Source organism: Poecilia latipinna, unplaced genomic scaffold, assembly GCF_001443285.1.
Source record: "Poecilia latipinna isolate Pla-1442-1.1 unplaced genomic scaffold, P_latipinna-1.0 Scaffold1373, whole genome shotgun sequence".
Lineage (NCBI taxonomy): Eukaryota > Metazoa > Chordata > Actinopteri > Cyprinodontiformes > Poeciliidae > Poecilia > Poecilia latipinna.
The window spans coordinates 107,459-117,820 of record NW_015113989.1 but is presented as its reverse complement, the minus strand read 5'-3'; the positions used below and the strand labels follow the sequence as shown (position 1 = coordinate 117,820).

The 10,362-nt window shown below is 41.7% G+C and overlaps 1 protein-coding gene across 1 annotated transcript in view; it reads right to left on the bottom strand.

Annotated features, from left to right (window-relative positions):
• Positions 1-560: 560 nt before the first annotated feature.
• The window catches only part of scaf8 (SR-related CTD-associated factor 8), a 34,781-nt gene continuing 24,979 nt past the window's right edge, over positions 561-10,362 (bottom strand). The window contains exons 5-20 of the mRNA XM_015056300.1: positions 10,106-10,262; positions 9,894-10,021; positions 9,171-9,347; positions 9,008-9,087; positions 8,810-8,921; positions 8,332-8,463; positions 8,135-8,244; positions 7,378-7,571; positions 7,189-7,289; positions 6,559-6,672; positions 6,219-6,375; positions 5,802-5,932; positions 4,617-4,758; positions 4,486-4,533; positions 4,152-4,352; positions 561-3,802 (exon numbers count right to left, since the gene is read on the bottom strand). Coding sequence (XP_014911786.1) covers positions 1,959-3,802; positions 4,152-4,352; positions 4,486-4,533; positions 4,617-4,758; positions 5,802-5,932; positions 6,219-6,375; positions 6,559-6,672; positions 7,189-7,289; positions 7,378-7,571; positions 8,135-8,244; positions 8,332-8,463; positions 8,810-8,921; positions 9,008-9,087; positions 9,171-9,347; positions 9,894-10,021; positions 10,106-10,262 — 3,828 coding nt within the window. The 3' untranslated portion in view covers positions 561-1,958. The remainder of the gene's footprint in view (positions 3,803-4,151; positions 4,353-4,485; positions 4,534-4,616; positions 4,759-5,801; positions 5,933-6,218; positions 6,376-6,558; positions 6,673-7,188; positions 7,290-7,377; positions 7,572-8,134; positions 8,245-8,331; positions 8,464-8,809; positions 8,922-9,007; positions 9,088-9,170; positions 9,348-9,893; positions 10,022-10,105; positions 10,263-10,362) is intronic.

Here is a 10,362-nt window from a genome sequence, read left to right as displayed (position 1 = left end):
AATAGCCATGCTTTCTTGCACACCTATGTTTATTGTGACTGTGTGTTGTCACTTTTTTTTCTTTTACTGCATGTTGCCGCTCTTAGCTAGGTCTCTCGTAAAAGAGACATTTTGATCTCAATGTGACAAACCTGCTTAAAGGTTATTATTTTGGTGGTTAATGTGTTGTTTTTATCAAGTAAATCATTTGAGCTGACTTATTGCTGAAATGTGCTATGCATATAAACTTGATTTATGTGTATCTGAAAGTGTGGCTAACTATTTCTTTCCCTGTTTTATTCTTTTAGTCACAATTTTTTAAGCAAATGAGTAGAAAAAAAGCCTATACAAGTTAAAATTAACAACTGAACCCGATCTTTATTTTTAAATAACTCCTAATATATGTGCAAATAAATGTAATTTTAGAAACTTAAGAATATTTATAACATATACCTAAATACATGAACCATGCTAGATATTATTTCTATTTAATAGAAGAGGTTTTAATTGTCTATTAAGTGTTGTGCATGAAATGACAATCAGCTTTAACTGGAAGATATGACAATAACAGGATTAACAAATCTGATGCACCTTCAACTTTTATTTAACATCACAACTCCTGTAGTAGACATTTGGTTTTAGAGGAACAGCAGACTATAGATTTCCGGGTATTATGCGTCAACAGAAAACCACTACAAGTATGAAATGGGGAGAGAAAAGAGGGTTAAAAACATGGCTACAGGAGGCCTGCATGCACAGGTGAGTGCTGTACAAGCTGTGCAGCTACCATTCAATCGACAGGTTAAGTCAGTTCTGTGCTGGTGGCGTTCTTTTCAGAGAGCCCTCTGAAACTGAGTTGCACACACAGTCTGGTGTACGTCACACAGAGGCGTTGGGTAGCATTGTGAACGACAAATCCATTCAAAAAGGCACAAAGCCATCATCAACAGTCACCCAGCGAAAGCTTAGGTAAACATACAGGCTGAGATAATCAGAAACTAAAATCTAAAAGTTCCACGGTTGCATCCAACAAAGTGTACTGTGGATGGATGGTATAGCAGCAACTTGAGATCATCAAATCGACTGAAGTCACACCATACAGAGTGTACGAGTCTGAAAAGCAGAGCAGTCTTATTTTTCCACTGGACCTGGGTCAGAAAACAGTGCTAAAGCATGTGTTTTAGACAGAAAGAGCAGGTTTATTTCAAACTAGAACAATATGCACCCCCACATCAGAATATCGCTCTGTTTATTTGCTTTTTTTCTCCACACTACTGCGTGATTTATCTGATGTCAATGAATTATTTGAAACAAATTACAGACCGTTCTCAAATTTAGGAAGTAAAACAGATTATTATTATTTTTTTTTAAATTCAAAGTAAAAATCATTATTTTCCTCAAATAAAAGCGCTTCGATTTTAAGTAGGTAATTTCTTCTGCTAAGACACAGTAATCTTCATAAAACAACATAAAAGCATTTGTTTTAAAACTTTGCAGCATCCGTTTAACAGTGGAGGAGACAGATTGGGCGAGCAGCTGCTGTTTTCAAGTATCTCATATTCTGCAGTCAATCCATTGTTGAACAACCAGGATTTCCCACTGTCTTCCATAGGAAGGTCAAAGCTAAATTTCCCAATATACAAGTGAAACATTTTGGCAGGCAATTGAATAAAACTTACCAAGCTTATATAAGCTAAAAAGGGTGGTGTGGTTTTACAACTGAAAAAAAAAAAAAAAAAAAAAAAAAGGAATAAGGAAATAAAATACAAACAAAAACTATCAATAAATCACCTGATAAGTGGTCTATATCAAGTACACCGGTATTTGTCAGGGATAAAATCTTTTGTCGTTGCTTATCAGACAACAACTGGTGTGAGTCAATATTCGTCATGTCCCGTGCTGTGGTAGTAGTTTGCTGACATGAGTACAGAGAAGAAGAGACAACTTTACAAAATGATCTTTTACCTACTGAGTGATGATTATGTCCCCTCAGTGTCTGTGACAGTGTCTACCACTGGCTGACTGGGAGCGTCCTCCTGGGGCTCACTCTGTTCATTGTTTAGGTCCTTAGGAGACGACATTTTCTCCTGCTGCAGCTCCGGTTCGCTTTGAAGCTGCAAAGAATGACAGGCGGGGCTCGGAGTGGACTCAGGCTCAGGGGAGGACTCTGGTGTGAGCTCGGCCATACTGACACTGTGCTGACCCGGTCCATTAAGCCACTGGGGTTCAGGAGTGGGGGCTCTCTCTAGCGCCCCTTTCTCATCCTCCTGTGGATCCTCCTGCTTCTCTGCAGTGTGACGGCCATCTTGCTGGGGGTTGTTGGCGTGAGAGAAGCCCAGAGGTGAGTCATGGCGTGGCCCCTCGCCATGTGGGGAGGCGGTGGTCTCTGGGGTTGGTTTGGCAACGGGCTGAGGTGGTGATTTCATTTGTGGAGGAGTGTCTGGATGGGATGGCTCAGGCTGAGTGGGGGGTTCGGTTGATGTGCTCGGGGTCTGGCCGTCAGAAGAGCAGTGGGGTGATCCAGCAGAGGGGGGGGACTTCGCTTCAGGCGTTGCAGCAGGAACTTGGGCTTCCTCCTTCGTCTCAGAAACAGGTGGGGGGTTCAGTGATGGGGGTGGAGACCTAATCTGAAGCTGAGGGGGCGGCTGATTCAGGAGAGGAGGTTTGGCCTGACCATGAGACTGGAAAACTGATGGGACCTGGGGGTTTAACTTAAGAGGAGCAATGAGTTTCCCTTGATTAAGCGCCATGTTGGGATTAATGGGAGGAGTGGGAAGAAGCGGCGTAGGTAGTGGGAGGATAGGCGTCCAGCCTCCACGCTCTTTCTCCTTCTCATGGTCTCTGTCCCGGTCAGACTCCCTGGGGCGGTCTCGGCCTCGGTCCCTGTCCCGGTCTCTGTCGCGCTCCCGTTCCCGTTCTCTCTCGCGGTGGTGCCGGTTACCGTTCACGTCTCTCCTGAAGTCAAAATCTCGTTCATCCCGGTCTCTTTGCCTCTCCCATGGACGTCTTCGATCATCTAGATCTTTATGATGTTCGCTGTTAAAGGGAGATGTGGGTCCACCTCCTCTGTTCCAGGGCTGTGGCACCCCAACAGGCCCAGCATTTACACCTGTTGGTCCCCCTGTAACGCCAGGTCGGTTATCAAAGCGGTTGGGGAAGTTTGGACCGGGTGGAGGCCGCTCATCCTGAAAACCTTTTGGACCACCTGGGGGCTGCGGTCCTCCTCGCATGCCGTCTCGCTCATCAAAGTCCCCTTTGCCTTGGTTCCAGCGGCTATCAGGAGTGAATCCTGCCAGAGCCTGCAGACGCCCCACTAAGCTGGACCTTGGTGGCTGAGTTCCAGGGGTCTGAAGCAACGGAGGTCTCCCTCCTCCTGGAACCCCGCTGCCACCTCCAAGAGGCTCCCTATGCTCTGGCGGAGGGGTCGGCAGGAGGCCTGTGCTGGGCTTTTCCATTGGAGGGAAGCGGTAGTCTTGATCTTTGCCCTCATCTGCTCCAGAAGACTCATCTTCTGTTTTAGAGACATTTTCGTTGGAGAGGTTGGGGGCTCTGTTGAATGGGTCCATCTGAGGGAAAGGCGCCCTGGGACGGGCATGAAGGGAATTGTCAAGGAGGTTGGCTGCTTGTTGAGGGGGTCCCTGCTGCATGAGGAGGGGGAAGCGGGCAGCTGCCCCAGGTTGAAGGAGGTTGGGTCGTACGTCTAGTGGCAACAAGCCGGGCATTCGTGGAGCACTCAGACCCGTCTGATGTAGTGGATGGGGTAGTGAAGCCGAGGGGTGCATTCCAAGGAGACCCATTCCACTGCGGACTGCATTCTGCATGCCTGCGAACAAAAACAAGTTATAGACTTCAGAGTCAAATACTAAAATCTTCAGATGAACTGATCAGACTTTTTCCTGCACTTTTATGGCTTACTCTAAGGTGTGACCTTAACATTTTCTTTTCCTCAACTATTGCATCAACACGAGTGGCTTTTAATACAAAAGCAAGCATCAAGGTATGTGTTGTTGGATGACGCACTTCCCTGACTGAAAATGTTCTTATGCATTTAATTAAATCTACATTTTTCAGAAATTAAGCTTTCAAGGGTAAGAAAAATAGGTGCGTCTCTACTACAGAATAGAAAAATGACAAACATAAACGTTTCTACAACAACAACAAAACTACCTCACCTTGTAGTGTGAGCTCTGCAGCAGCATCCATGCCCTCTGCAGTCGGTGGAATTTTATCGTTGTTGGCCTGCTGAGTTTGGACTCCCACAGGGTTAAAAACACCGGCTCCTGGGATGGCCGATGGCAAGAAGCTGCCAGGAATGGTGCTAGTTGGAGGCATCACAGCATCTTGGTTGGAGGCCACTGACGGTTGCACTAGAGCTACAAAAAGGTAGAAAAAGGAATAAAAGAAAAAACATAATTTCAAAATGTCAAAAAAAAAAAAAAACACAAAAAAACCCCCACTATAAATTATTATGAATGGATAAGAAACAATGTAAGGAAAACAACTTACATGTGGTAACAGAGGCCATTCCTGCTGTATGTGGTGCCTGCATAAACCCTAGAACAAGGAAGAGAAAAAATTCAGTGTAAGCTCGTAGATTTTTGGGAGTCAGATTTTAATTATAAATTTGAGCTGATTACCTGGTGGAGGCTGGGAGGCATTGAAGCCTGGTCTTAAAAATGGCGGCGGCGGTCCGTAGCCTGGTGGAGGTATGCCCATTGTGACAGGAAACGTAGGAGGCACCAAACCCATGGCACCAGGAACTGTTTGGGCCACTGGTAGCTAAATTTAAGTTTAGATGAAAATCATTAAATTACTGAAGAGCTAGATTTAAAAAACAAACAAACAAACAAACAAACAAACAAAAAAAACAACAGGATAAGTTTGAACATCCATACTTGAAATTTTCTCACATTACAACTACAAACTTTAATGTATTTTATCAGGTTTGTATATTAAGTGTTTTTGTATAGTGTTAGTTTCCCCCCTATTTCCTGTTTTGTAAGGACAAAAAGTGACATCTTTGTTTTTTTTTCCTAACTAAAGAACCATTTTTGCATATTTGCTGTGTTCTGTGTAGCAAACTTTAAATAGGACATTCTATGCCACTTAATAAGCAAAGGTTTTCTTCTTGTATTTCTTCCATAAGGGTGAGATTTACGGAGCAGCATAAGAGATTATTTTTTCATCATTAGCCTCTTGGTAACTTCTATGAGGAATCCTCTACTCTGTCCAGCTCAGTAAGTTTAGGTGGAAGGCCAAATTGCCAAAGGTTTATTGTTTATTGTTCAAACAGGTCCAGGTCCAAGTTCAGATAATTGTCATCTGGAAGCTATGATACACTTCAAAAACTTAAGATGTTGTTTTGTGAGTTACACTTGTTTTAAGCTACTCCATAACCTTATTTCTGATTTGTCTGCTGTGTTCCTTGATCTTCATGATGATGTTTATTGACTAATTTTCTCCAACAGACCTCCGAGGTCTTCAGAGAGCACTTTTCCACCTAGTTTGATTTACTACTCTAGTTTCCTATCAGGAGAAGTCTGAACTGGTTTATTTGTTTTTTTATTTATTCAGATGAAATGAGGCTGAATGCATTACACACTTTTCAGATTTCTAATTGTAAGGCAAGAAGGATTTCGGTCTATCAGATGAAATCTCGTTGAAATACATTAAAGTTTGTTTTTGCAAATATTTGAAGAGGTGAAATGAGAAAAACATGAAGGATTCTGGATGCTTCTGTAAGGCATTGCAAATCTTTATCATTCAGTTTCCACTCCTGCACAATTGTGCTATATTGGCCTTGCAGTCAAAGCTCCTCTCACCTGCACAGGCATCATAGTGACCTGCTGGTTGTAGGTTTCGGTTTGGGTATTAGATGCCACTGTGGCCTCAGTGCTAACAGCCTGGCTTGCAATTTCCTTGGCTGGTTCAGAAGTCTTGGTTGTTTCCCACTCTGCAGTCACAGACAAAAACAAAGTAATTAAAGATTAAAATTTAAGTATTCGATGTGTTTTGGAAGACATTCTATACGTAATGAAAAACACTTTTTAAAGAAACTAGGGACGATTATTGCAGTAGTTTTACAGGTGGACCAGGGTATAAAACAAACTTCCTAGTTTAATAAAATTCCAGATGTTTCCTGTCAGGGTGGTTGTAACTTTCTACCACTCCCACTTGATAAGAACTGCAAGTGAATCAATAAATCAGGTTTCTGGATCAATTAAACAATATGTTTTTACCATCGTTGACAGTTTCTTGATCAATAATCCCCCCTTCAGCAAAGCCATCCAGGTCATCCAATTTGACCTTCTCCCATGGTATGTAGGTGACACCCAGGTCTGCATCCCAAAACTGCTTGTACTCTTGCTTTACACCTTTGTTCAGAGCCCAAGCAATCTGAAAGACAAGGACGCAGAAAGGTCAAAACAACCTTTAGCAAACAATTTTCTTCCAGCATGAAAGGATGCACCTATATGAAAACATGCTGTCACCACTAGAGGTCAACGGTGAGATTAAATTAGATGAAAATATTAAAAGGATTGAGTTTACAACAAATCAAATTACTAAGGAAAAGGGAACCTTGATGATCTTGGAGCCGATTTTAAAGGAGCCAGTGCTGAGCTTCTGAAGGGCGCGGTACGCATCCTGTCTGTGAACCATACAGATGTAGGCGCAGCCTCTCGGAGGGATCATCTGCAGACACACATTATGTTACATGCATTGCTTTACGCTTGTAAAAGATCCTCGTGGTTTACACTTAAGCCCTACATAAATTACAAAAAAAATCACTTAGGAAAGCTAACTTAATTATTTAATGAAAGAATAAGACTGTGAATTTGTAGTACTGTCAAATTGTAAAGTAATCTCTAAATTCTTCAGACAGAAGAATTTGTCTACAGCAAACCTAACGAAAGAATATGCATTTCTCAAGAAAGCAAAATAAAAAAAAATAATTTAAGGCTTTCATATTAAATTCAAGACTTAGAACTTATGTACAGAAACCCTGTGAATAAGACAAGTAAAAATCTGAACAAATAAATACACCACAGAATACTGACCATCTTGTGTGACTGGTGGGAAAAATAATAAATGTGTTCAAGCAAAAAAAACGACTGTTAGACCATTAAAAGTAGTTTCACTGGCCAGATTTCAGACATGAAAGAACCAACTGACAATTAAATTAGAGGAGCAACCAGGGCATCTACTTACGTTGATGGACTCAATCTGGCCAAACTCTTCGAACAGATTGGTGAGGTCTTGCTGAGTGGCCTTTTTATCCACCTGGCCCACCCACAGTGTAGTGCTGCACACTAGGCACAAACAAAGTGAAAAACAACAACATAAGGTAAGAAATACAATTGTAGAGTTCACCACCAACCCAAAGTCGCTTATATTTACCACTAAGAGTCTTGGATCGTATGGGTGGTAATCCTTTCTTCTGCCGTTCCTTCTCTCGTTCCCGCGCTCGTCTTTCACTGGAGTAAGAACGTGACGACTTCCTCTTGCGATCTCTGGAGCGGGAGCGCGATCGCTTGCGATGTTTACGTTTCCGTGAACCGGAGCGGGACCTGGATCTTCTACGTTTAGGAGATCTGGGGCAAGGCGAAACAAAAATACTTGAAAATGATCTTGGAGCGGAACGTAGACTACTCATCAACTATTGGAAACACCTACCATATAAAATTTGATTAATGCTTGACAAAATATTATTTCATTTCCATTTTTAAATTCTAAAAAAAAAGAAAAAAAGAAAAAAAAAAGAAACATCTACAAAAAGAGAATGAAACCTTTTCTTGAAAGAAACTGTCCATATTTATGAAATGCAAGACTATGAAAAAAAAAAAAAAAAAAAAAAAAAAAAAAAAAAGGACGCAGCTTAAAACCAACAAATCATTATGTGTACCATTAGTGTCACTATGCAGGAAAGTTGACTGAAATTTCATGTAGGGCTTCTACAGTAACTTTATTTCAAAGTTCCAGACTTAATTTTATATATTTTATGCCAGTTTTTCATGAAATCACTGATATTTCAATGTTTCGTCTCGCCAAAGGGACCACGTGCGACTCAGGAGCCACAGGTTGCAGACCCCTGCTTTAGCCTTTAAACAAGAAGAAAACGCACAAGTACAGCTGGCAGAATAAAAAACTGGCTTACCTAGAGCGTGACCTTGAACGTGTCCGAGAACGTGTGCTTAAGGTCTTCTTCTCTTCTGCTTCAAAGATCTCCTCCTCCATTCCCTCGGGGCCCTCATCCAGATCCATGTCCTTGTGAAGTGAGCAAGTTTTTACGATTAAAGTAGCAAGCATAATTAGCCATAACCCAACAGTTCAGGTTCATATGAAACCAAATACCTGCTGTTGGTTGTCTATGGAGTCGTCCATTTTATTCTCTGGCTCAGGAAGCTGAGGCTGAGCGCTGCTCTGAGCAGTTGCCACCGAGTTTTCCTGCCCAAAGATGGAATCCTGCCCTTCCATGTTCATGGCCTGGAGGAAGCAACAGCATTAGTTTCACACAACTTTTTAAGAAAATCGTGAACAGAAATGAACCATTTTTCTGCACTTGTCTTAGACAAGTGCATCTCATATTAGAACGATATTGAAACATTTATTTCAGTAAACCTTAGTTTATAAACATTGATGTGAAAAAAGTATTTTTATCTTTTCAATTTTTTTTTCTTCTTTTCCGTCACGAATGCTTCAAGTCAAACTAATTTCAGTATTAGACAAAGACAAATAAGTAAAATAAGTAAACTTTTAAATTATGTTTTAATTTACTTAAATGAACTTATGTGAAGGAATAACTTCTTGATGTTACTGGTGTCTGATTTACCTTTTGCTGGTGCTCTAGCAGCTGCTTCTGAAACTGCTCCAGGTTTTGTTGTTGGAGTTGCTCAGCCAGTTGATGAAAGAGTGAGCTGTTAATAGGCTCAGACACCATGGGCCTGGAAATGATCAGCAGCTTCATTTAATACATAGACCTAACATGCAACTGAATGTAAATCAAAAGAGTAAAGCACTCTGAACTTACAGCTGAGAAGATGAGGAGTCCTTTTTAGATTCCTCACTGCGTTCTGAATCGTTTCCAAAGTCAAAAGGACCCAACAGTTTCTGTAACAAAATCCAGTAACCGCATTAGCAACACTTGGCAAACTCAAAAGAAGACAGCAAATAGTTGCTGACTGCAGCTTTACCTTATTAAAAGAGGAGACCCTTTGCTCCAGGGGGTTGAGGCTGTTGGCTGTAGCGGCAGCAGTGAGCTGAGCTGTCAGAGCTTGTAATTGGACCACCAGGCCAGCATCCAAGGCCTGCAGCAGGGAAGGCTGGGGCTTCTGCTGCTGCATCTGCAGACTCTGGACCAGTTGCTGAAGCTGTGGCACAATGCACAAAACATGACACATTGCATTAACTGCAACTTGTAAAATGCAAATACATTTGAGCATAATGCCGTTACATGTCACTTTCTTACTTTACATGCCCTGTCTTACTTTAAGAAAGATATATTTTTTCATCACTAAAGGGAGAGAGGAAAGAATGAAATACAATCAACTTCTATATTTTTCTGACCTTTCTGTGCAATTTTAAAAGCATAAATACCAAAGTTATTTATGAATTCATGGTTGATATTCCTACAAACTGAACGGATGGATTTTGGTGGCCAAACACAAACAAATGAATGGAAAACTTTTAGACAATAGAGTAAGAAATCAAATCTGGAAACATAAATATTTCCAGATTTGAAAGCAATAATTTGTTTTCCCACATCTATCCAGAGCAGAGACACACTTGAGTCAAAAGGCAGACTTTTGACTCAAGTCTGCCTTGAGTCAGACTTGAGTCTGACTCACGGTTTTGTGCAACCGTAAATTGCTTTTTGTGCAATTTACGGTTGAAACAGGTAGTCTATATCCACTCACCTGTTGTCCCTGGGGACTCTGCAGGATTTGTGCAACAGCAGCAACAGTATCTGTGTTTGTGATCTGGGAGGCCCAGTCTGGCAGACCTTGGACTATATTTGCTGGAGTGGCGGGCGTAGCTGGGGTGCCTGAATAGACAGAGACGGGTAAACACTGGTGTCAGAAGTTATCTGATGTGTGTTTTTACTCTACCTGCATGTGCTTTTACTTACCAGGTGTAGTGTTATTGATCGGCGCAGCGCTGCTGGGCAGGACAGGCGTCGTACTGGGAGGGGGAATCCCTGCAGCCATGTCCAACAGAGGCTGGATGATGTCGCTCTTGAAGACGGCATTCTTCTGCCACAGATTCAGGACTCGCACTATCTTACTCTGGGGGAAAAAAAAAAAAAAAAAAAAAAAAAGGCCAAAAAAAAAAGAAGGGAAACAACCCCCCCCAAAAAAAAAAGGAAAATTTTTCTTTTTTTAAAAA